The 26,985-nt window shown below is 34.5% G+C and overlaps 2 protein-coding genes across 2 annotated transcripts; both read left to right on the plus strand.

The window, feature by feature from the left end:
• The first annotated feature begins 1,787 nt into the window (after positions 1-1,787).
• On the plus strand, positions 1,788-10,406 carry LOC130647942 (solute carrier family 2, facilitated glucose transporter member 8-like). Its single transcript, XM_057453949.1, has 4 exons — positions 1,788-2,166; positions 4,966-5,172; positions 6,848-7,151; positions 8,950-10,406. The coding sequence occupies exons 1-4, from the start codon at positions 1,873-1,875 to the stop codon at positions 9,693-9,695; spliced, it is 1,551 nt and encodes a 516-aa protein (XP_057309932.1). The 5' UTR covers positions 1,788-1,872; the 3' UTR covers positions 9,696-10,406.
• A 392-nt stretch (positions 10,407-10,798) lies between these two features.
• LOC130647938 (transport and Golgi organization protein 6 homolog) lies at positions 10,799-19,039 on the plus strand. The gene is made up of 12 exons (XM_057453943.1): positions 10,799-11,798; positions 12,122-12,225; positions 12,365-12,542; positions 13,025-13,083; positions 13,393-13,499; positions 13,893-14,290; positions 14,382-14,650; positions 15,040-15,232; positions 16,845-17,132; positions 17,935-18,161; positions 18,484-18,597; positions 18,794-19,039. The coding sequence occupies exons 1-12, from the start codon at positions 10,805-10,807 to the stop codon at positions 18,968-18,970; spliced, it is 3,108 nt and encodes a 1,035-aa protein (XP_057309926.1). The 5' UTR covers positions 10,799-10,804; the 3' UTR covers positions 18,971-19,039.
• Positions 19,040-26,985: the final 7,946 nt, after the last annotated feature.

Raw genomic sequence — 26,985 nt, forward strand, 5'->3', positions numbered from 1 at the left:
GAATGTTAGGCTGAATCTCTGTGGAAACACGACACATGTATGCAGCATCAAAGTTAACCGCAAATTCATAAATAAAATTGTTTTCTTTCGCCATAGTAAAATTATTATGTACAAAAACATACAAAATTGTAAATTTTTGTATGTTCTTGTATATAATAATATTTAGAAATGATATGGCGGATACGAAGCTACTTAACTATCCTCGACTAACTTCGCATGTCTTTTAATTTGGAGTTATAATGGATGTAATGTACAAATTTGTGCATTACATCTAATGCCTTATCTTTATACTTTATCCTTTATCTTTATAAACCTGTTCCAAATTGTTTTTTGTTGTTGATGTGCTGCTACTAATTCCCAACATTTTAAAAAAAAATCTGCCTGTAAAACTCAACCTCGATCCCAAGGCTCTTTTTCTTTTTTTGATCGAGGTTTTACTCTAATTTTTAAAGCAGGAAATTTCTCTATGACAAAAAAGGTCACACATGAGACCGATTGAACGAAAATCCACATATAAGTGGTCCTATATATAGCTATATAAGTTTTTTGTGCCGTACTTTTAGAATGGCACACTTTGAAACACCGTAAATAACGGATTAAACGCTTTGGGCAGGGGCAGTTAATTCACGCTTATTAATTTTTTTTCAAAAAAGAAAATTGTTAAACTTCATTCTGATAACTTTTATGAATAAAAAATAGAAATACAAACAACAAATAAAAAAATATAATAGTAATAATGATCTATCTTTTATGAACTTCAATATTTTTATCTTCATCTTCATCGTCGTTGTCTTCGTCTATTGTGTGAGGAATTCATAATCATAGTAAAAATAGTTGTTTTTTGCGCCGATTCAAATAAGTGCAGGGAGGAGGGGGCAGAGGTGCTTATTTGCAAAAATATTTCCTTAAACCCCGGGGCGCTTATTTGACAGGGGCGCTTATTGGGCTTGAAGCGCTTAATCTGACATTAAAAGCGATTTTCCACTAGGCAGTCTAAAACGCGCTGTAAATCCGCTTCGAATGTTATTTTTTGATTTCCACTTGTTAAAAGCAGCAAAAAGAGCGCGTAAACTTTTAAACGACAAAAATATGTAAACATGAACGTTTCTACGTAGAATGTTATTGCTATTTAAGAAAATAAATCTTCTCAAACTATTGTTGTTGCTGAATGAAGAAAAAGGAAGCAAAACAAAAAAGTAGGTTTTGGATAAGACGGCTGTATCAAGAACGAAAACTAAAAGGAGAATTTAATCTTCTCCTTCAAGATATGAAATTGTATGACAGCTTTCTTTTTTTTTCAGTGTTCTTGTATGTTACCCACTTGAATTGAAAATGATAGCTTTGATAGCTCTCGCAAAAAGTTGTTTATATCAGGTGGTCTTGCAGCATTTTAATTGGATAGCGCTTTGAAAACGCGCGCAAAAGTCGAAGTAGAGTCGACTTGTGAAGCCACGCTGAGCGGACCGCTTTTAGCGGGCTTGGGACTGAAAGAACAATAGCGCCACACGCTCAGCGCGTTCTGGAACGCCTAGTGGAAATCGCTTAAGGTAACTAAAAAATACGGGAGTACTCAGTTTTTTTCTTATGCGAAGAGGGTTTCTTTAAAATTCTATTTCATATTCTTGTGTGGATGTGCGGACGATTAGTTTCTAGTCTTTGAGATCATTGTACAAGTTAAATATTAAAATCCAACCTAAACCATTAACCGACAAAAGCAGTTAAAGTCGGTGGTGGTGAAGACAGCAAGTAGAAACCGGTCATCTTGTTTCTAATTCTTGCAAAATTCTGGCGTCATGTGATGATAATAATGGAGGCACAACTACAATGTTCTTGTGTAAAGTTGCATGTGATTGATCAATTCGCTGTTACGTTATGATAGATGCAACGGATAGTGCTGTAAGAAAGGGAATTATTAATACAAGCGAAGACCTTTCAGATATAGTTGGTACAGGATACATGGAGAAAAACAGTCCTCTAATGCCCGTAGGCAGTACTTCAGCACGTGGTAAAGATAGGTTTAGTTCAGTTTTTTTAGCTTGTGTGATTGCTTCGTTAGCATCCCTTAATTTTGGCTACACTCTTGGTTACACATCGCCAACACAGACAGAATTGCAGGACAGCCACAGAAGTTTTAGTGTTACTAAAGATGAGTTTTCATTATTCGGGGTAAAAATCTATATCCAATTTATATTCTTTTTATTAAAAAGGTCATGAATATAAGACTGACAATACACCTTTATGGTAATTCGGGAAAACTAACACTCCATTGCAGCTTATTTTGCGATCAGAGGAGGTAAACATCACACTTTTATAGAGTTTATTAAGGAGAAAACACGTTCTTTCGTGATAAATTTTCTTTCCGCGTTTTGTCTTTAATGAAAAGCACGCATAAGTTGTATCTTATTATTATTAATGTTTCCTCAAAATTTGAAAGAAATATAAAATTATTCACACTATATATTTAAGAGTTTGGGTAACCCAAATTTCGTGACCTTATGTTGCGTTTGGATTAAAAAATATTTTTTCCGGGTTTTTCTGACTTACCGACTCTTGTTTTTTCCGACTTACTGACTCTTGTTTTTAATTCTAAAAGTTAGTCGGTCAGAGGACGTGAACATAACATATTTTTGATTATTGCATATAATAAATACATTTTTATTTTTTATTTGTTGATGCAGATAGATAGATGTGCATATTTTACATGGCTATCCTTACAGATATTAAGGGATATACCCTGTCTATTATTTCCAGGAGGGGGCATGGCTTAGATGGAGAGTGCTGGAGTATTTAATGCTTTATTTGAGCTACGCAGACCCAATTAGGGCCACCGATCTACTAGACAACTTCCGGCAACATCCAACGGCCCACACAGTGTGCCATCTCCCCAATTTCCCTCACATGGTTTGGGTTAACCCGGGACTATGGTAACATTTACTCGCCCATGTTGAGTCGCCATCAAGAGGAATCGAACTCTGGTCTCCAGCTCAGAGTACGAGAGCTATAACCACGAATATCTACAGCACCACAATGCTTACTCATGATGGGGTTTTGATGCATGAATGCACTTCACCTTCTGTCATTCCTTCTATTATTTTGAATTTATGCGTGTGTAACCAGATCATTTTTTTTTTACTTTTATTTGCCATCAGTCAGATTAGGCACATTTGTGCATAAGGAAAATGATAATGTGACCATAAAGCAATCATGTTCGCTTATTTGTATAAAATGTCAAAGGTGAAGACAGTCCCTTACCAAAAAATGAAATCATATCGATTGAGAAGAAAAGAAGTTCATCCTTTTTTTATTCTAGTGTGATGGACCTCACATTAGGAATTCCCATATTTAAGTAACAATTTAGGGTGTAATGAAAAAATATTTTTTTCGTTAGGAAAGAAGGGTATCAACAAAACTTGATTTTAAAACTGTGTGCCTATACAAACCAGTGTTAAAATTGTGTTTTAATTTAATTTGATGTCTGGAATGTTGATGATATCGGTTTACCCATTAGCTCACTCTAGCAATATAATATTTTAGTGCTTTTTACCCCCTTTAAAATTTAGATTCTTATTTGCACCAAACTAAAATACAAAACTATGCTCTATGAGTTTTGAAAGAAGAAAATCTAAGAGGAAAAAAATCGAAAAAACTTTTAAGTTTACGAATGGAAAGGGTAACAAATGAGTGAAATAACTTCAATAAATTAAAACCGAACATAAATTAATAGCATGGATTTTATGACCTGTAAATATATAAATATATACAAGAAAACTTTTTTTTGACATTTGAGAAATCCAAATTAACTTTTTCTTTCATCATATCCCATGGAAATAATTGTCAGTAAGGTGTTTCAAGCAGATGTAAAACCCAGAATATTTTAGTAAGGTCATATTTGTTAACAACTATGTTTCCTTTTTTCTGCGACCTTGCAAATTTTATTTAAAATTGAAGATTTTTACAGACCCTATTAAGGTATAAATAAAGATATTTAATGATTGTAAAAGGTTTACTCTGACATATTTATGTATTGTCTTATCAAAATAACATTTTTTTCAATTTTTTTTTTACTGAAGTGCCCCTGGAATATAATTAGATCCTCCAATAAATTAGAAAATTTGGGATAAATTCCAATTAGGAAATACCTGTTAAACAATTACTAAGAACGCTGGATTACATCCTGATTCATTCAACTATTTTCCATTTCTTGGAGTTCAATAAAACTTATGCAGAACTTTTTTTCTGAAGGTTTAGGTGGACTTGTTACATTTTTTCTTTGTAAAATTAGTGATTACATCCCAAGTAATGCTACAAATATCTCATGAATTTCAAAATAGCAAATTTAAGCTAACTTTTCCCATTTCTGGAAATTTGATGGCGTGATTAGCAAAAATGCTGACATCAGTAATTTTTCAAATAAAAAATTGTTACTTGAGGTACAGGAATCAATTGTAATCTGTTTCATGTCGAACAAACAAACAACAACTTGAAAAATCTTCGCATCCAGCAACGAAGAGCCCTCAAATAACCAGCAAGAATAGGGTTAAAGTTACTGCGTGAATATTTTAGGAAAAAAATTTTAAAATTTTCAAACTAATATGCTTTATAGCGAGTCTCACTTTTAAATCCCTTTAAAAGTGATGAATGCCGATATGCGTGTTTTTTTGTCTAACTCTATATTAAATTTTATGAAGCCTACAGCAAAAAAGTAATAAAAAAATATTTACCAATTTTTCATTATTTGCCATTTTCAATTAAATGTTTTTCTTTAAATATTTTTTGGGTGCGAAAGAATTGAAATAGTTAGCAAAAGTTAATCTTTACTGTATTCATACTTTTACTCCATTTTCCTGTTCCTTGGTGTATTGCGAGTATTTCCATAAGGAAGTTAAAAATATCAGAGTTTTGACAGATGTTAATGTTTTTCTTGAATATACACTACACTAACTATGAGTTTTTTTCTGTTTTCAGGCATTTATAGCAGTTGGTGCCATCATTGGGAGTATAGTTGGTGGTTATTCTGTTGATAAGTTTGGGCGAAAAACCACTATCATATGTACATCACTCTTGTACACTCCTGGATGGTGTCTTATCTCCTATGCAGATACTGTATCAATGCTGTACGCAGGTAGAATACTGACTGGTGTTGCTGTGGGTATGTCATCATTGGCTGTACCTGTAAGTGTATCAGTACTCCCGCCTCTGAAAACATTTGAAATATTATGATGCATTATTGGAGGGACAATAATAAGCAAGACACATGTAGCTTAAATTTGTTTATAATCTGATTTTATGCAATATAATATGTTTCATTTTGTTTTAAAAGTATCAAAATTGATCATGCAAAGGTTTACCAATATACACTATTTTGTCTTGCAAAGTAGTTTAATTTTTGATTTTTATCGCCCTAATAAAACATTTCATGTAATGAGAGCAATACAAAAAGTTAGGTATGTGTTAATTATGTCACACTTTTGATTGCAACATTTTTCAAGAGTTGTGTATAAATAGTATTAACATAAATAATTTTTGTAGTAATGTAAGTAAGTATTAACAAGTCTAAAATGAGTAGTTGATCTAGTCCATCATAAATTTGGTCCAAATAATAATAAAAAGTTTTTTTCTTCAGTTGTTTAATGACTTAATGACAACACAATGTAGATGTTTAAACATTGAAACACAAACACAAATTATATTGAAAAAACTTATTTCCCTTCCTATTATGATTTATGCGATAGTAAAGTGATAAAGACTGGAAGTGTTTTATATACAAGAAACAATATTTCTTTTGCAAGTAACAGTCAACAACTCCAACACTTCTTTAAACTGACATAGGGATTTTCTTTTTTTCAAATAATAATACGTATGTATTTCAGGTCAATATCCATAAATAAACAGTAAATGGCTCTTTATCCCACAAATAAAAACTTGCTAAAACAAATAAAACCTTATAAATACTATTAAACAATAAAATAGAAAGGCAGATGGATATAAAGAATACAATTCTCTTTTATTTACAAGTTACATTCATCAAGTAAAGCACTTCTTTGAACTGACTACAAGGTGGTGTACTTTCACAACCCCTTCCACTACACTTGTAAGTAACACAGTCAAGAAGTCCTCGGAAAAAAGTTTACAATCTGTTAAGTTTGTTGTTGCACCTTAACGTCAATATTCTAACTCTCGTAAATAAGGTTGAGGGATTTTGTGTAACCTCAGAAAAAACAGAATCTTAGCCTTCTCCTGGGGAACCAGTACAAATAAATTTTGGATGTGATTTTATAGAAAAGTGAAAATGCTATCATGGAATTATAACTATGAATTTGTGACAAGACTTTAGAAAAAAATGTGGTTATATAGTCTAAAAATTACCTTAAGTACCAATTCTGTGAATTTTTATTTTTTGCATTTTAGTGAGTTACTGTTATCACAAACAATAAGAACTTTTATGAAATGGCTTTAAACACCATTTGAATTAAAATGCATGTTTAAGACATAGTACAGAACAAAATGCACTGCACTACATTTTATTGGAATATCAATAGAATTTGGTGCAGAAAAATTTTGCACAAAATTTGCAAAAGCGGCTGTTAAAATAGGAACAAAAAATTCCTTTTTTTATTTATTGTGGAAGTTTGGAGAAAATTACCACCATAATGTTTTTTTGATGTTGGATTCACACAAAAATAACGCAAATACATTTTTGGGGATCCTATTTGTGGAAATAAATGCTGTAAAACATAAAATATCTTGTTATGAGAAATGGAATTGTTTTTTTTACCAATAGGTATTTACTACAAAACTTGCTTGTTTTTTTTTTTAAATTTCTTCCTATTGTTGTTTTCATGTTTAGGTGTATATAGCTGAAATAGCATCGGCAAGATTACGAGGAGGTCTTGGTTCCGTCAATCAGTTAGCTGTTACAATAGGAATTTTTCTGGCATATTTAGTTGGCTTTTCTTTGTCTTGGCAGTGGACAGCCATGGTTCCTGTTTTTCTTATTGTTTTGATGGTTTGTGCAATGTTTTTCATGCCTGAAACCCCAAGGTGGTTGTTAGCGAATAATCAACGTCACACTGCGATAAAAGAATTAGAATGGTTAAGAGGTCCAGACTATGATGTTGAGGAGGAATGTTTTGAAATAGAAAGTAATCTAGGTAGGTAAACATTTTAATGCTTCAAAAGGCTGATGCATTTTGCTTGATGTATGCGAGGGTAGTCACATAACTCCTCTCTTATAAAATGTTTTGTTTTAAAACTTCATCTACTGTATATTATATCTAATGTTGCTTGAAAAATTTGTTCTTCATGTATACGTACAAATGTGTCTTACCATGGCTTTTTCCACACCTCTTAAAACTCCTTAATTCTCCTAAATTTTGAAAACTCTCCTCAAATCTCCTCGATTTTAGTTTTATAACTTGTTATATGTTTTTAGTTTCAAAATGCATAGAAATACTACATTTGTACAACGATAATTATTTAAAAAAGTAGAGAAATGTTCTTAACGTATTTTCCGGTATATAAACCGCACATCGTATAACCCGCAGCTCAGCTTTTTTAGGGAGACCAGATGCTACCAGATAGCCCGCACCTTCGTATAACCCGCATAAAATTTGAATCGGCGATTTTCCTTACCCGCACCTTTGTATAACCCGCATTGTGTTAAAAAAAATTGACATATTTTTACTTACCCGAATTAATTTTATAAACATGCTCGTTTGGTTGGTTTTTTCGTTTGTTTTTTAGTTCTGTGTAATTTTTTTTTCATGCTGGAGATAAGTGGGGGACGTTTAAACTCGTGAACCTGAAACGCGAGAGCCGAGTGTCTGAACTAGCGACTCACTCAGTCTTCACTTCCTTATCTCCGACTGCCGAAATAATATTAAACAACATAATAAGTATCACGGATTGTCTGTAACAGCGATGTATATACGGAACATTCTTTTCTAATGAATGGAGATAGTTGCATGTGGCTTATTAATTGTATTTTTAATTTGTTTTTCATATTTTCAATGGTCACCTTTTGCTTGAAGGTATCGAAGATAAAAAAAGATTTTTCAATATTTTTACCAGGAATTATTAATGAAGTCCTGGGCACTAAGTTGTGAAATACGTGTTAATAAAAATTACAAATGATACCTGCTATACTGCTCTATTGCCAGAAGCAAATCATTTCAATGTGCTCAATATGATTGCAAAGATAGACGTCGATTAAAATCACATTCAACACAAAAGAAAAAATGAGGTCCAGAATTGTGTTTTAGAGAGACCTCCAGCACTAGCAAGCAATAGAAATGTAAAGCAATTTCACTGTGTGAGAAAAATTAAATCACATAGGTGAAGTAAGGTTACTACGTATTGGATCGCGCATGTAGTTATATTATTCTTTTCTGTTCCCTACTTTCTTCCCAGACCATCACATACTATTGCTTCGTTTCATTCTGCGTAATTTTATAAGGTTGTTTTAGTACTACAAATAAACAAAAGATTCTGTTAAAAGAAAGAAAACCTTGGCTTGCTTGCATCTGTAAATGTATATATAAACTTTAAATTTAACAATAAATGATTGAAAAAATAAAACTTACTATATAACCCGCACCACATTATAACCCGCACCAACAGTGGAAGATGTAAAGATCAACACAAAACCTGCGGGTTATATACCGAAAATACGGTAATTGTATTGATGCATCTTCTCAAAAACAGGTTAAGAATTCTCATTAAAAGTCCTCACAACTCCCCAAATTTGACTCTAACATCCCTGCTTACTTTTTAGTTAATGTTTGCAATATAAATTTAAGCTCATTGGGTTGCTCCACTCCTCCAGCACATTTTTTTTTATTTGAATAAAACACATTCTAAGATTAAAAAAACATTCTTTTTTTTATTTTCTATTTATAACTTACATCTCAAAATTTACTAGAACTGTCTAACATTTTTTTTACCTTACAGATCAACAAGAGAGAGTTTCATTCAAAGACTTTAGAACCCCTGGATTATACAGACCTCTAATAATTGGTGCAATGATGATGGTCTTTCAACAGTTTTGTGGAATAAATGCTGTATTATTCTACGATGCGAAAATCTTTTCCACAGCTGGGTTTAAGGATGCAGAAGGTGTGTCGTTGGCTGTTGGAGGTACACAGGTTATTGCTACTGGAGTGGCATGTTTATTGGTAGATAAAAGTGGACGACGGATCTTGTTAATAATTGGAGGTATAGTGATGTTTGCCTGCACTCTTCTACTGGGTATATATTACGATATAGCAAAGCTGCCCAAAGATACCGATGAGAAACAAATTTCGATATTTGGATCATGGTCACATTCTGTTGCCTTGTCTAACATATCCTGGCTTGCAGTTTTGTGTGTGCTTGTTTATATCATTGTATTCTCCCTTGGGTGGGGTCCTTTACCCTGGTTGTTGATGTCAGAGATATTCCCACCTCGAGCCCGTGGCTTAGCCAGTGGAATTGTTACCCTCATCAATTGGTCATTTGTTTTTGTCGTCACATATTCCTTTGATTCAATGACGAGAACATTCTACGAGCAGGGAACATTTTGGTTCTTCTCTGGATTTTCTCTGCTTAGTTTCTTATTTGTTTTATTTTTTGTTCCTGAGACCAAGGGCAAGACACTGGAAGAAATTGAACAGATCTTTATGAAATCTGGGATGCGTATCAAAAAATCTGTTTCCTGAAAAGTATTATTTTTTACCTGGAATATTGAGAATAAACTTATGACGGTGTGACTGAAAATCTTGTGTAACAAAAATATTAACAATTGTTTACAAAATATTTTGTCAATTTTACATTTTTTTTAGTCCTGTATTAAAAGAGAAATTGTTCACAAAAAATTTTTGTTTCACAGATTTCATGCACTAATTTACAAAAATATCTTTATGCACAAAATTTAAAAAATGATATATTGTCTCTAAATTAAACTTTATTTTTTTTATACTTGTTAAATATTAATTGTACCCAGTTTTCAATTCTTTTTTGCCTATATCACCAAAGGATAGTCTATGTATAGTTCATATAGAAGTTTTTTGCTGTGAGTCTTATATGTGCCTATGTTTGAAACTTACGGAGTTCGTCTCTTTTTCTTATCCCGTTTAATTTACATTTTTATAGATAATTTCTAAGTCTACACAGAAATAACTTCACATTGTTAATTTTTGGTCAGTCATAGAAATATTAAATTTAAAATAGTTTCACTAAGCTTTCTTTGCGTTTTAAGTGATGTAGTCGTTTTGACGATATAGCAGCTGTACGTTCTTACTATACACTAGTTGCGTTTGCACTTTTTTTGTTTTATTCACTTCTATTTAACTCTTGTACATCTTACATGTAAACGTTTTATTTCATTGTTAAAAACAATTTAAAGAAGCTGCAAACACAACAACTAGCTACGCTCTTCGTCATTGATGTTGCTGCCATTAGCAGCATCCTGCATATGTGTTATCTGATACTGATAATGGGTTTTTCGTAAATATTGCTCTTATTGCAGTTAGTCACCAAAGTCACAAAAAGCATAAGCCTATTTTGTAACCTTTATTTCGGATTCAAATCTGCAATTATTAGTTGCACTAACTTATTTGGTGTTTATTTCTTTACACCTTTTAAGTTTCATAGAATAATTATTAGAAATATTAGAAAATGTTATGTACAGTCAAAATATGAAAACTGTTCGTGTCTGTAAATATAAGAGAAAGTTTGGAGATATTGGAAATTGTAGTGTTGTTTTGGTATTAAAAGCTTTCTTTACAATAATCTTTTTAAGTAGTATTTTCTTTTTTAGCCTTAGAAAATGTTGAAATTAAAACAAAATATAATAAAATGTATGAATGAAATACTAAAAAGCTCTGTTGACAACAAAAAGGAAGACTTGAACAAAAAAAATAGTAACACAAGCTGTGTGTACTGTCATGAACCAACAAATGAGCATATAAGAATCATAATAGATGGAAAATTGAAATCTTTTTATAGCACTTCTGTTTCTTTGGGTATTTTTGACTTTGTTGAGAAGCAAACTTGGAATATAGACAGTTGTATAGACTGTGATATTGGACAGAATTTGTCATTAAGCAACGAATCATGCTATGATGATACTGTTTGGAAATTTCTTAAAATATGCTTGAGGCTTCTGTTATCACTTTCTGAAATTACGAAAACATACCATCAAAATTTGAAGGAATCTAATCACGATAGTCCAAATTTTTTTGGAGTCAACGATGAAATGACAATAACTGGTGTTATCGAACTTATAACTGCTTTTGGAATTATTCCTAATTTGTCTCTTGGTGTTGGATTGCCATTTAAGTCGAAAACGTGTAATTTTGGACATGCTACAAGGAAAAGTTTTAATCCCAGAAAGTTGTATTTAATTTTAAAGGCTATATTTGTTACACTTGAAAATAAAACATTGAGTTCTGTAATTTTGTTTAAACTGTGCTCTGATTTGATAGCTGCTTTAATTCAGTTAAAGTTTACACCTGAAAAGTTACTAGATAGCACATCGATAAACTGTCAATGCTCTGAATTTGGTAGACGGCTGTGTTCTCCAAAGCTGTGTGTTCACGAAGTGTCATGGTGTGAAACACAACTAAACAGGTTATTAACACAAACATATCAACCATTGATTGTAAAAGAACTTCTGCGCTTACAGAGTTGCTGTAGAAGTAGTGGAAACCGGAATTGTGGATGGTTTCTACGTGCTCTAGGTCAATTCTTGTCACACTGTGTTCTTCAAAAAGATGGTGTCGTAACTGTGATAAGAGGTATTTTAGATGGCTGCAATATAGGTAAGTGGTTTGTTTCGCACAAAGTTGAAACTAAAACGAAATTAAGTCCTACAAATTTTATTGATTGAGGCTAAATTTCAAAATTTTAAATTTTGGTACGTCCCTTTGTTAAGATTGGACTGGAGTTGTATTTCCTGTATTAACCCTTTTGTTGGTTTTATTTCAACTACACTTTTGCTTTGTAAAGGGAACAAAAACAACTTTGGTTAGCAGAAGGAAATATCCATCTAATATTTATACAAAGAAAACTTTAAACTTCTGCAAAGTCCTATAAAAACATTTAATTTTTGTGCAGCACCATATGTATGTTTCTTTAAATTCAGACACCATGAGCTGGAAACAGTTTGAATCAGTTGGGAGGATCATCGCGCATGCTCCATCACAATGCACAAGTGTCGAAAAATACTATTACATAGTTTGTCCACAGGTAAAACAATATTTATACTAGCTTATGTATTAAAAGCTATAACTAGTGACTACAGGAACATTCAGAACTTAGATTTTTTGGAAACAGACTAGAATAATACCATTTCATGAAGGCACAAGAAACTTCACATTTTTTTTAGGTATTGGATGCACTGCAAGCAGAAAGCGTAAATCAGTTTAAACGACATTCTAAACTTTCTCAATTTTTTCTTGTTTCTGTTGGTTGCATCGAAGAAATGCTTCGTCTGCAAGAGCAACTGACAACAAAACTAATATTTAAACCAATGTTACATCCTCTAATGAGGTTAACATGTAAAGGTATCTTTATTTTTTCAAGGTAGAAACAATAACACTTTAAAATTGATACAACAGGCTTTGATCCCCTTTGACTGCACCAGTGAAAGTCAGTAAAAACTGAAATATATTAATAGTAACAGTTACTGTCAATACAACAGTTATGTCAGTTTGTGGTGCAATTAAAGGGGATCAAAGCCTTTTCTACCATCTTTGTACGTGTCGCAATCGTAGACCAAAGTATTCCTGACCATGCATCCAACTGGTAGTTATGGACCAATTTAAGTAATCTTCTGAACATAACTTAAGCCGAAAGAATTTCGACGTACTGCAGTTTAAATTAAATGCTGTATTTTTTGGTTTAATTAGGAATGGTCTCAAGCTAAATAAAAAAATTAACATAGATAACTTTTTGAAATAATTCATGTTGTCTGAAAACTTTTTTTGGTGTTATTCAAGAACTTAGTTTGTCACAAATATCTGGATTTGTTTATTGTTTCTTTCAGCAAGCTTGGTCACTCTCACTAAAGATGAATTATGGAAATGTTTGACGTGTGTTTATTCGGTAGGTATATACAATGGAAATTCATGCCGTGTTTTATTTTTCTCAGTTCAGTATATAATTATAATTTGTTTAAGATGCAGTTTTATAGTCAGCTCAATTTGTTCGTTAAACTGTCTGAAAATCAGTTTTCTTATATTATTAGCTGTTTAAAACTACTTAAAGTTTGATGCTAATGTTTATATACCCTATTTATTCTGTGGTTAATTTTCAGCTTTTACTTGTTTACACATGTTTTATATTTTTTGTCTCGATTACCTGCTAACCTTTATCGCTTCATAATGCGCTAACTAAATCTTTTCTTCTTTTCAGCTATTCAATTGTTCAAATGTTAGTGCCAAGTTGTTCAGTATATTAGCTAGTGTAGCCCATCCCTTATTCACTTTGGTAAACATACCAAGCGTTGAGAAATCTTCAAGGTATGCCTTGCACGTGCAGATTCTTTAATTTTGATTAGGTTTTGCCTTTATTTAAAACTTAATTTTAAGGAGAATTGATATACCTCAGAGATTAGGGATGAGGAAAAATATTTGTCGTTGCCATGGCAGCTGTCTTTTACTGATTTTAAAAGGTGGGTCTGCAAAACAAATTTGGATAGGGTTTACTCACAAAAAATATTTTTGCCTTCTTTAACAAAAGTAGAAATGGATTCTGTCAGACAGATGTACAGTAAATGAAATGGTAAGCTACAAACGTCTTGTGGGTTGATCAGTAGGCACTGGGATGACGCTGTGTGTCCATAGCCACGTATTTCGTACCAGCTGATTTCATAACAGTTATGACTTACTAAAAACATGCTTTTTTTTCTATAGGCTTTTGGCACAAGATGTGATCGTAAACTTAGTTCACAAGTCAAAAGCCACTGATAGTGTGAAGCTGTTAAACTTGTTTATGTTTTGGACAAGTGAAGAGATGCGAAATACAAGCTCTCTCGAAACGTTGAAATCTTTAAAAACTCCATTTAACATGGTGGACACAAATGCAAGTATTAGATTAGTGGAAAGTTCACATGCTGCTGATATTATTGTTACTGGCGAAGCATTTCAAGTTTGTAATATATCAACAGAAAACAAAGTCGATGTGATAATAAATATTTTAAAAAGTGAGAAGCTGGAATGTACGAGAGGTGATTTTTTTGTCAGCCTGCTGTCACAATTGTCAGCAGCTACACAAAGAAAGAGGAAGGAATGTGAGACATTTGCGGAAACAAGTGAGACCATATTTTCTGTATTTTTTCTGATTTGGTTGTTTGTTTATTTGTTTGTCCACCTTGCTAAAAACCTGATATCGTTACATTTTAGGTCATCGTTCCAATGAACTTTTGGAAATCGACAACGTAGTAAATAAATTAAAATATAAGATCGAGCTGGTCAGCTTAATATCTGCTATGATTGACAGTTTTGAGCATTCGATTTTGAAAAACACGATACAAATTGTGGATTTCTTAGAGAATATTCTCAATATGGATTCTATTCCTGACAACGCGGAAATGTTAACTGATGATGGTTTTCGTGAGGAAACAGTCGATCTAGCACTTATGCTAATTTCGACTCTGCTTGCCACTGACCAGGTTAGTTCACTTCTTCATGATTTGAAAACTTTGTAAGTAAAACATGAATATAGTGTTGAGATTGAGACTGTGTGAAAAGATATTCAGAAATATTTTGTCATAGCTGGCTAGCACACTATTCTGAAATGTGAAATTCCTGGAATAACTTATATTCTTTTAAAAATGTGTTGAGATATTTTTCAATAAAAAAAAGTTAAAAATATGGAAAAACTCGTTGGATATTATTTTTATGAATTTATTTATTGGATATTTAGTCATCAGATCTTAAGAACTATTTACTTTACTTTTTACCCGATTGAAATTTCTGTTGTAACAGGGTTAAAAACTCCTAATTTTCTCCTGGAATTTTTTTTTCAAAATCAGGGACTGCTATTTTTCTTCTTTTTTAGCTCACTACTTCCGATTTCGTCATCCTCAGTAACCTGACATCGTCATTGGACAAAATATCGCGTTGTCATAGCAATAACAGCAGTCGCTCTATGGCCAATGATTTAAAAGTTTTTATTCTAACTAGAGGAGTAACTAGGCCTGATGTTGGTGCATCAAATCTCAATGTCGGTGCTACACATTCTAGGGATAACGGTACTGTTATTATTTTTTTTTCTCAATAAACTTAGAACATGCTGTTGAACCCACTGACAAATCCCACCTTCAATTATTGCACTTCTTAATTAACAAATGTCTCCTTAGAACTTCCCCATTCCCCTCAAAAGTTCTCCATTCCTCTCAAAAGTTCTCCATTCCTCTCAAAAGTTCCCCATTCCTCTCAAAAGTTCTCCATTCCTCTTAGAAACGTTTTTCATATGAGAAACATAAGAAATATAAGGTTGAAGTTATAGGTGCTTCAACTGCTAACTCACGAATTATTGAGAGAATTGATAAAGTAAATTGGCTGTTTTCTTAAGAAAAGTGTTTTATATATAAGGCAAGGGTGAGGCTCTATACGTTTTCGTAAAACCTTGGATATTAAGAAGCATTCAGGCTGAACTCAAAAGCATGTTTCTTATGAAAAACGTGTAGCATTTTTTGTAATTTTCTCCTTATTTGTCCTCATATTTGATTATTCAAGACTCCTAGTTAAACGTTGTGGCTGTCAAAGAGCGCCTTTTATTTTTCTTTGTTGGTGAAATGTTTGAAATAACATTCACTTTACTTCGCGAAGAACACCAGCAGAAGGTTGAGATTCTTCTCAAATCAAATCTTGTGTTTTTCACGAAAGCAATTGAACATTCTCCCTAAAAGCTCTCCTCAATGCCGCTTCATTTTGACTCTAAAAATGGAGTGACAACATTGTGTATAGCTTATTTCATCTGTTTAAACCAGTGTTTAGGGTGAGGCAAGCGAGTCCGAGAGAGTGTCTGCATGTAACAAAACTTCAAACTTTTATGAGTGTTGTATACAGTTATTGTTTTCAGATTTTTTTGATATTTTGTATAATCTTAATCGTTCTGAGTATTTTAAGCATGACATTTAATACCATCGTAGGTTAAAATTTGTTCATTTTTTAAGCATATGCTAAGCATCCTGTGAAGCCTAAGAAGGTGTTGTAAAGTTGCTACGTTTTTTTTGTTTCGTGAGCAGTTTTTCTTTTTACTCTTTATAGACATAAAGAATAAAAAACGTTATGTAGTGAGTTCTAAGTTGGAAGTGCTGGTGTTCAATATTCAAATGCAATATCTTATTTCAAATAAACATAATTCGAGCTTGATCATGTGTTTTTCATAGGCATAAATCTTTTTGCCATTACGCAAGCATATCAATAATAGGAGAGCAAATTGCTTTTGCTCACGCAAAGGCTCGCCCAATTCTGAGAAGTGAGAAACTACCTTGGCCAATTCTAAAAAACTGAGAAATATCAATTTATCTCACATGGAAATCAATGTTCTCTTTCTTATTATTTCTAGTAAAAAAGAACCAAAATAAATAAAAATGACTTTGTGATAAAATATGTATTTATAAACTTATTCTATTTATTCAGATTGCTTGGCCAGTTTAAATTATTGTAACCCTGGGGGAGCGATTTATTGCTCGGGTGTTATTTTCTTATTGATAGGCCTGACTAAGGATAACCTAAGCATATTTTGAGCCTGAAAAAGTACTTTTGATAGGCATCCTTAAACCTCATTTTAGAATTTCAATTGTTTATAAAAAATAATATGTATTTGTGAAGGTGTCACCTGTGTTTTAATTTCAGATCTACGAAGTGAAGCTACTTACAAAAAAGCAATGAAAGATTTAAACGACCCACTACTGCCAACTAGAGGACATGCCTTGATACTACTTACAAAATTATTACAAGAACGTAACGTTTACGCGGTGCGTGATCACGAGAAGCTATTGGACATATTTCAAACGAACCTGTGTCACGATGATTCCTACTTGTATTTGTCATCTATCGATGGTCTCATCGCGTTCGTCGACATTCAACACGAAAAGATACTTCCGCTTCTGTGTCGTAAATTTGCACAGTTTCCAGATGAAGGTTAGTTTGTGCGCGCTGAAGAGTCAAAATGCGAATCCTGGTCGTCTTACACAATTCGCAGAACTGTGTTTTTTTCTACAGTTATATAATTTGCTTGGTGTAGTCATGTACGCTATTTTCGTTCGCAGACGCAATTTGTATGTCGCCAACTTCATCGAGTTTAATTTTTGATGTCTCATTTGCAATTTGTATATTCCAACGTCATCGAGATCAATTTTTGACGTCTCATTCGTAATTTGTATGTTGCCAACTTCATCGAGTTTAATTTTTGATGTCTTATTTGCAATTTGTATGTCGCCAACGTCATCGAGTTCAATTTTTGACGTCTCATTTGCAATTTGTATATTGCCAACGTCATCGAGTTTAATTTTTGACGTGTCATTTGCAATTTGTATGTCACCAACGTCATCGAGTTCAATTTTTGATGTCTCATTTGCAATTTGTATGTCGCCAACGTCATCGAGTGCAATTTTAGGTGTCTCATTTGCAATTTGTATATTGTCAACTTTAATCGGTTTTTAGCCTTGTGTAAGGTCGTAAACACAGTTTTGTACTTTTTACAAAATTTCTTTTCTCATACCACCATTTGAACTCTTAATAAGCAGGGTTGTACACCATTTTGAACTCATAATAAGCAGGGTTGTACACCATTTTGAACTCATAATAAGCAGGGTTGTACACCATTTTGAACTCATAATAAGCAGGGTTGTACACCATTTTGAACTCATAATAAGCAGGGTTGTACACCATTTTCTTTTTATTGTGGAACAGTTGCGAAATGATTTCTTTGTTTTTTTTTTAGCGAGTAACAACAATCTATCCAGTGAATTGCGTATGAAATTATGCGAAGCAATTGTTAAATCCTGTGAATTGTGTGGAGAAATGTTGCCCAAGTATGCCAACCTTTTGCTTTCGTCTTTGATGACGGGGGTGAAAGATGAAGATTGTTTTATACGAGCTAGTAGTCTGTCTGCCATGGGTGATGTGTGCAAACTGTTGAGGTTTTCAATCGGCGCCATTATAACTGAGGTACCGTTTTATTTCATAGCGTACTGGAGATTAGTTAGAGTTAGTCAGGCTTAAATGAGCTATTGCTATCAGTAAAAATTAAAGATGTATAATAATGGTGGAGCAGTAATACTCTTCTACGCATTGTAACCGCCCTCACGTACGTTTGTGATAACATTTTAAGGTTTTTCTGTGGCCTAACCTGCTCAAGAAGGACTCCTTAAAATACAAAGTAATTGTGTGGAATTATAAATAAATAAATATGGTTAATTTTATGAAATCAATTTACGCAGTTGATTATGTTGTTACTTTCAACCATTGTTTTTGTTTTTTTTCTGTTTAGGTGTTTTCTTGTGTTAGTGCTGTGTTAGCATCAGACGAATCTTCTGATGTGAGAAAAGCCGCTGTGCAGGTGTTTGAGTTACTGTTTAAAGGGTTAGGAGCAAACATATTTAAGGTAGGTGTACAAGTGTTTGAGGTAATGTTCAAAGGGTTAGGAACATATTTTAGGTGGGTGAGTAAGTGCAGTAAAGAAAGAAATGTTAACTCTTTAGAGCTTGGCAAAGAAATTTAAGTTCAACATTACAATCCAGATTTATGAATGCTTTTAAAATTCCTTTTCTCAAAACTTTTTTACTTTGGTATTCTTTCAGATGATTCCAGATTCGTTACGAGATATCTATCGACTTTTAAAGATGGTGCTATCGAGTGAAACAGATGACGTCATCAAATTACATGCTGACAACGCATTAAATATTTTGGATGACATCATGAAAGAAAGTTGTTCTTCACAGTCTCAACTTGTAAAAAAGATTCAGATCATTTCGTGAACTAGGGTTTTTGTTGCTACTATATTGTACGAAGGAAAAAAATATTTTCAATTATGATGTTTTCGAATATTTTTACAATATTATTAATACTCACCCCTACGTTTTAAATCTGATTAGACCAAGAACACATGTGGCAATTTTTTCATAAATTTATGTACCGTGCTTCCTTAACGAGGGACCGCATATTAATTTTTTGAAGAAATGTTTATACGGCGCCTATTAATCAGGGTGCGGATTATTTAAAAATCAGGAAACCGTCTCAAAAAAACGGGATAACAGAGAAAAACAAAAACAAGGTTCCGAAATTTACTAAAAAGTTGAGAGCTTATTATATTACTTATTGTATTGCAAGTTTGCTCAGCAAGATAGGGAGTTCGTAGTCTTACGACGTAAAGTGAACCCTGGGGACGCATTTCGGAAACAGATATTGATCAATTTCTTACATTATAAGTTCACTCAGCGACTCCGTCATGTGTTTGCTAAGTTTATCACAACATTTTGCTCTGTTTACGATAAATTTAATCGTTTTACACATGCAATGTTGCTGGTGAAAAATTACGACTTAAAAAAGAGATTAATTACTACAAACACCTTTGACCACATGCTCAGATAGAGAAAAACAGGTCCCCTAAAGTAAGCAGATAGAACAAACTTAAGCAAATAGAAAAATCAAGTATTCATGACTAATGTATTTTTTAATAACAAGTTACGAAAGATTATCCATTCTGTTAAGAAATTGTGTTATCTGCTGTTGGATTGTACTATACTATTTCTTCGTCGCGTATAAATTCTGTGCTGTACTCTATTCGTCGCATAGCACTCTCTTGTCGCACAATGCTGGATTACACTCTCTTGTCGCATATTACTTCTGTGTTGCATACTCTCTCTTGTCGCATTTAACTTCTGTGTTGCACTCTCTTTTCGTGGCATTTAACTTCTGTGTTGCACTCTCTTTTCGTTGCATAGGACTGCTGGAGTGCACTCTCTTTTTGCCCCATTTAACCTCTGTGTTGCACTCTCTTTTCGTCGCATAGGACAGCTGGATTGCACTCTCTTTTTGTCGCATTTATCTCTGTGTTGCACTCTCGTCGTCGCATAGGACTGCTGGATTGCACTCTCTTTTTGTCGCATATTAATTCTGTGTTGCACTCTCTTTTCGTCGCATAGGACAGCTGGATTGCACTCTCTTTTTGTCGCATTTATCTCTGTGTTGCACTCTCGTCGTTGCATAGGACTGCTGGATTGCGCTTTCTTGTGGCATTTAACTTCTGTGTTGCACTCTCTCTGTCACATTTAACTTCTGTGTTGCACTCTTTTTTCGTCGCATAAGACTGCTGGAGTGCACTCTCTCTTGTCGCATATTACTTCTGTGTTGCTTTTCCTTTTCTTCGCATAGGCCTGCTGGAGTGCACTCTCTCTTGTCGCCTTTAACTTCTGTGTAGCACTCTCTCTTGTCGCATAGGACTGCTGGATTGCATTCTCTCTTGTCGCATTTAACTTCTGTGTTGCACTCTCTTTTCGTCGCATAGGACAGCTGGATTGCACTCTCTTTTTGCCCCATTTAACCTCTGTGTTGCACTCTCTTTTCGTCGCATAGGACAGCTGGATTGCACTCTCTTTTTGTCGCATTTATCTCTGTGTTGCACTCTCGTCGTCGCATAGGACTGCTGGATTGCGCTTTCTTGTGGCATTTAACTTCTGTGTTGCACTCTCTCTATCGCATTTAACTTCTGTGTTGCACTCTTTTTTCGTCGCATAAGACTGCTGGAGTACACTCTCTCTTGTCGCATATTACTTCTGTGTTGCTTTTCCTTTTCTTCGCATAGGGCTGCTGGAGTGCACTCTCTCTTGTCGCCTTTAACTTCTGTGTAGCACTCTCTCTTGTCGCATAGGACTGCTGGAGTGCACTCTCTCTTGTCGCATATTAATTCTGTGTTGCACTCTCTTTTCGTCGCATAGGACAGCTGGATTGCACTCTCTTTTTGCCGCATTTATCTCTGTGTTGCACTCTCGTCGTCGCATAGGACTACTGGATTGCGCTCTCTTGTGGCATTTAACTTCTGTGTTGCACTCTCTCTGTCACATTTAACTTCTGTGTTGCACTCTTTTTTCGTCGCATAAGACTGCTGGAGTGCACTCTCTCTTGTCGCATATTACTTCTGTGTCGCTTTTCCTTTTCTTCGCATAGGGCTGCTGGAGTGCACTCTCTCTTGTCGCATATTAATTCTGTGTTGCACTCTCTTTTCGTCGCATAGGACAGCTGGATTGCACTCTCTTTTTGTCGCATTTATCTCTGTGTTGCACTTCCTTTTTATCGCATAGAACTGCTGTATTGCACTCTTTCTTGTCCCATTTAACTTCTGTGTTGCACTCTCTTTGTCGCATTTAACTTTTGTGTTGCACTCTTTTTTCGTCGCATAAGACTGCTGGAGTGCACTCTCTCTTGTCGCATATTACTTCTGTGTTGCACTTCCTTTTCTTCGCATAGGACTGCTGTATTGCACTTTTTCTTGTCCCATTTAACTTCTGTGTGGCACTCTTTTTTCGTAGCATAAGACAGCTGGATTGCACTCTCTTGTCGCATTTAACTTCTGTGTTGCACTCTCGTCGTCACATAGGACTGCTGGATTGCACTCTCTCTTGTCGCATTTAACTTCTTTATCGCCCTATCTCTTGTCGCATATTACTTCTATGTTACATCTCCTTTCGTCACATAGGACTGTTTGAATGCACTTCCTCTTCGTCGCATTTGAAGCTAAACTATTGTTTCTCTTGGTCGCATCTTAGTGCTGGAGTCCGTCATCGCCACATTGGACTGCAGGGTTGAACTTCCCCTTAATCACATTTTTGTACCTGTACTAACACGCTTGCCTTGTCCAAGTCCAACAATCTTTATTTGCAAGCGTGTGCGATTTGAATTTTAATCAGCCAATCCTTGCTTTATAAGCAAGAACGGCCAAATTGGATGCTGCTCATTTCGCATCCACCCAACGCATTTTCTTTCGTTCCATATACTATTTTGAGATACGCCAAGAGTTTTCTTATGTCAGCCAACTTCGATGTTAAAATTAAAGCTCCGTAGTTTCGATGCTTGTGACTGTCAATGATAACTACCTCGTCATCTTCAATAAGGACAGCGATAGAATAGTATGGTGGTATCGTAAGAACAAAAGCAGAGCGCAATCTGTCGTTGTATTGGGTTGCGTGCTGGTTGATAATCTCATTGGGAATGTCATCATAATCCCAGAACGAGGTTAGTTTTACTCTACGCAACTTCAGTTTGACAGCGTCAAGTACCTCTTCCACCAATAAATTGACATGAGACGCTGCTTCTGGCACGTGTTTGTAAAGGTTGTTACCAGCTATCATTATGTGTCTGTACATGTCGAATACGTCTCTTTTCCTGAACCGTCCATAGAAAAACGATTGGGTTGTAAGTAAGCTGATGATAACGCAGGCGTTGCTGGAACCAGTTGGACTTAACGTGCTCTGATTGATACCTCTGACAAACTTTAGAATCTTTATATCGGACTTTGTTGTGACTTGACTTACCAGACAATGCCTCTCTACATTCAAGTTGAAATAGTAAGAGCGGAATTCACCAAATTGTCCAACAAGTTCTTTAACGTGCATGTGTTGCTTCTCATCAATATTGTCGTTTGGGCGTTTTGCCCCAACAGCCGTTTGTTTTGCATACAAAGATTTGCTTTTCTTTGCGACCAGCATTTGCATCATCGCATGCAATTCTTCTTTCTCGTATTGACGCGACATTTCTTTGGACGTGTTTTTGGTGACGTCTGTTTTAATAACGTTGTTATGGCAACCACTGACAGATGGAGCTACTTTTCTGGAACGAACTTTTGAAAAACATTTCCCCATGATTAACAATTTATATTCTCGTATATTACTTCACTTTTAAAACTTTAATTTCTGTTTCGAAGAACAAAGCTAATGCTCGCTGCATTAAACAGGAACTAACTGACGTCAAATATAAAATCACTTATTACAACGTCAGAAAAATCATTGCTATGGAAGCGAATGCTTCATAAAGATGGTTTTTAATATTTCAGAAAGATGGTAACCCAGATGTGAAAAAGCCCTGATGTAACTTCGAAGCAAGTAATAGCGTACCACGTGCGATCTAAGAAATGTTGTATCAAGCACACGGCATAAAATATAAAACACTTTTGCTATTGCATTGCGAAATCAGACAGATTGTCCTCTGGGACAGAGGTCTGGAAAACTTCGCTGTTAGATCCTTATTGTACTAGAAGCAGATATGATAAGTGCAGATTAAAAACGTGACATGTCTGTCTTTCTGTGTGCAAAATGATACCGCAAATAGCGAGACACGAAATGCGGTAAATAAAGAACGGACACCCCGTGGATTTGTCCACGGGCCACCGACTAGTTTTGAATAATAATGTTTAGGAAAAATGGTAAACATTTTCTTCTCAGGCAACGTATTTTACAACAGTTCCTTAGAGAATAGTTATATCTCATTCTTAGTATGCTATTGATGCTTCCCTGCCTTTTTGTTTGCATCTTAAAAAAATGGCCAAAGAATAAATAACCAAATGTATCATAAGGTTGAAAAAACATTTTCTCCTAAGTAATGCCGCGCTTTTTTAAAAGTGAAAGAATTTAGGTACAACTATATCAGAAGGGCTTGTGTAAGGACATAAATAAAGAACATGTGCACAAAATAGCACGTACATAGCGCAACGTGAAAGACCGTATTTGTAGTTAAGATGCGACAGTTATTAAAAGCAATGTGTAATGGCGGGCGATGTGCGGAATAAGCACGTCACTGACTTATTTGTGTCATAAATTGAAAAAAATATAGTGCGTAATAGTTAAACTTAGATCGCAGACTTTTTATAGGTTAACCAACTCAACAGTTGCCCAAAACATCTTAAGTCTTTTAGAGCTCAATTCGACGGTATTTCAGTAATAAAAAGGTTGGTATCTAAATCATCGAGTGGCCGAAGCCTTGGACGTTAGGTTCACTCCTATCTCGTCCGCAGGGTCTTGTGGCCCCTTAGCCTTTATTATCGAGTGACCAACAATGCCGCAATCAACTTCAAAATGCCCCGTAAACAAGGCTGGGTACACTCGTCTACACTCGTCTACACTCGTCTACACTCGTCTACACTCGTCTACACTCGTCTACACTCGTCTGCACTTGTCTACACTCGTCTACAGGCATTTATCAAAAAGAACAGGGAAGTTTTATTTTTAAAAATGTGATATGTGTGCACCAGTTGGTTTCATGTATATAAACGATGTGGAGGGGCAGAAATGGAAAGGTAGTTCTGGAATTTCAAAAATGGAAAACACGATACATGACAACCTCTCTCGCAAAGCGATTTTTCTATTTTTGATATTCGTGCCGCGTGAGAAAAAAATTAAAGAAGAAGATGAGAAGTCTAAAGAAATGAAAAACATTATTAAAGAAAAGTTAACAAAGATGAGAGTATTCAATTGCAACCTCGTCCTTAGGGCTTGTTAGGTATTAATTTGGATGGATTCTGAAATATAAAAAGCCTAACATGTCCTGGTGGTCGAGGTTGATTAAGTTGGGAATGAATTATTAGAAGTGTAGTTTACCTTTTGCGTTTTCAAAGAGAAACAGTTCTTTAAATATTTTATCATAGAATAATATAAACCTACCTTTTTGCTTAAAAAGTGAGAAAATAACCCCGGGGACGAGGTTTTGGACATTCGATGATACTATGATATTCGATAATGAAAATTATAAATAATTGCTGGAAAAAGAAAGAAAGAAGAAAGAAAGAAAGAAGAAAGAAGAAAGAAGAAAGAACGAAAAAAAGAAAGGGAAAATATTATACTAACAACAGTTGCTACAAAACCTGAGGAAATGATAATGCAAAAAAACACAAGCTTAGAAATGATAAACATTTAAAGGCGTTTGGAAAGAAAGAGACAATAACAAAAAGGGGATGGGGCTCACAACACAATACTGAACGTAAAGTAACACAACAAAAGATAGAAAGTAGCGAATTAAATAAAGAAGGAAAGAAAAAAAATGTTGCATAACAGCTTTGAAGGTGATTGCCGGTCGCGAGAGGTGGCGGTAAATGGGTGGACGCGGTGTACAACCTTGTCCCAGGGTTTTTTGCCCGTCAAATGGGGACGAGAATAACGCAGTGTAAAGATGCGCAATCTCCTTCCCAGAACTTCTTTTTTGCTATCTAGTATGTGTGCTGCCACGAAGTAAGTTCTTTTACATATATCAACCGAAATATTGATCAAGTTCAAATTTTACATTCGATTGCGGTTAGTAGATTTTCTGGCTTTTGTGCCTTAAATACAAAGCAAGCTGGATCGCAATAGAGAATAGTTTATTCTCATCCAGTGGATGATTTAATGCTCCTGGGTTGCTTCCTGCATTTGAGAAGATTATGCTGCACTGGCGACATACCTTCCAAAGCATAAAAAAACGAGAGGCGTGACGCAACAGTAACTTGGTGTATCCCTTTAATGCATATTGTCTTTTCATTCTCGGCTTAAGTGGAATTTGGCTAATGGGTTGGAAAGAAAACTACTCTTTTTTACGCTAGTCAGGCGACGAAAGCCCTGGGGTCGAGATTGTCAAGATATGCGATGTAAAAGAACTTAAGAAGAGCTGGGTACAAAGTTGGAGAACAGAATAGCACAACTCGATGTGGGTAAAAACAAGGGCAAAAAATAACGCAAAACAAAATACAGAAAAGAAAAGAAAATCTTGCTTCTCTTTTCACCCTTTATGTTATTCAATATCCAGTTTTTTTAATGGTTATATAGAAGAGATGAACCATGAGTTAGATTGAGGAATTAATGGAAACCAACTTTACTGATATAGAGATTGTCAATGTTTAGCTAGCTAGCTATATCGCTTGCGGCTGCTAGATAGCTCTATGTACTTATAAGAAGGTGGACGTCATAAATATGTAGTGTTAGAGTTTTTCCAGTCCTCAAAACAGGGTCGGTTTCTCGGCAAATAACAAACGAAAGTTTGAAAAGGAGTAACTTTAGAATCAACACTGTATTTTTCTGTTGAAAATATTATATGACATGGCTGTAGCTATAATACGGTTTCATTGCTGTTATATATAATAGCTGCATGGCTTTGTGGCTACAAACCCTAACACTAACCCTAATGTTTGATGACAACAGTGCACACAGCATGTCAATGTTTTATTATTTAAAGCAGATATGCAGGGTATGATTGAATATGGTAAGATTTGATATCAAAGAATGGAATTTTGTATATTAGTTGCACAGACAACCATGAACCCAAGTAATTTTAGTTTTGCATGGCTGGCAGCTGTCCGATGATATTCGAAATACTAAATGGTCGGCAATTAAAAAATTTGTACTATGTTAAGCCGGCCATCGAATCTCCATATGCTGAATGGCTGGCAGTTGAAAATATACGTAACAAATGTACCGGTCATTGTTATCCTATTAACGAAATGGCCAGCAGTATAAGATGTATATGTTTTATATGCTAATCATTAAAGTTATACATACTTGCTGGCAGTTGAGAATGGTATGTGCCAGTCATTAAGGGACCGTCTCCACAATCGTTTCACATTTTATATGAATTGAAACGATTAGGATCGTTTCGAGATTGTATCATCATTTTTTAAAATCGTTTACAGATCTTTTCATGAAATGAAGGTGAAACGATTTAAAACAATAGTAAAAATTATCAAAACACGATCGTAGGAAGCTAAAACATGCTTGTAGATCGTTTAAATATTATCAAAATCCGTTCGTTGGAAGCTAAGACATCCTTGTGGATCTTTTAAAAATTATAATAACATAAAAATATAAAAACAAGATATTTTAAATATTTTGGTAATAAAATTGCTTTAGAAATTAGTGCCTGATAAACATAATAATAATGGTGTTAAATTTGAAACGATTTAAACTGAAACAAATTTAAAAAACTGTTGAAACAAATTGATGTTGATATTGTGAGACGATTTTGAAACGATTGTGAAACG

This window comes from Hydractinia symbiolongicarpus, chromosome 6 (genome assembly GCF_029227915.1).
Source record: "Hydractinia symbiolongicarpus strain clone_291-10 chromosome 6, HSymV2.1, whole genome shotgun sequence".
NCBI classification, from domain to species: Eukaryota; Metazoa; Cnidaria; class Hydrozoa; order Anthoathecata; family Hydractiniidae; genus Hydractinia; species Hydractinia symbiolongicarpus.

Excerpts from the sequence above, each read along its gene's own strand:
- LOC130647942 (XM_057453949.1), top strand. The coding sequence starts at position 1,873 with ATGATAGATGCAACGGATAGTGCTGTAAGAAAGGGAATTATTAATACA. Across the intron at positions 5,173-6,847 it reads TGTCATCATTGGCTGTACCT|GTGTATATAGCTGAAATAGC; the intron begins GTAAGTGTATCA and ends TTTCATGTTTAG. Across the intron at positions 7,152-8,949 it reads TGAAATAGAAAGTAATCTAG|ATCAACAAGAGAGAGTTTCA; the intron begins GTAGGTAAACAT and ends TTTACCTTACAG.
- LOC130647938 (XM_057453943.1), top strand. The coding sequence starts at position 10,805 with ATGTTGAAATTAAAACAAAATATAATAAAATGTATGAATGAAATACTA. Across the intron at positions 13,084-13,392 it reads GTTTGACGTGTGTTTATTCG|CTATTCAATTGTTCAAATGT; the intron begins GTAGGTATATAC and ends TCTTCTTTTCAG. Across the intron at positions 17,133-17,934 it reads TGCACAGTTTCCAGATGAAG|CGAGTAACAACAATCTATCC; the intron begins GTTAGTTTGTGC and ends TTTTTTTTTTAG.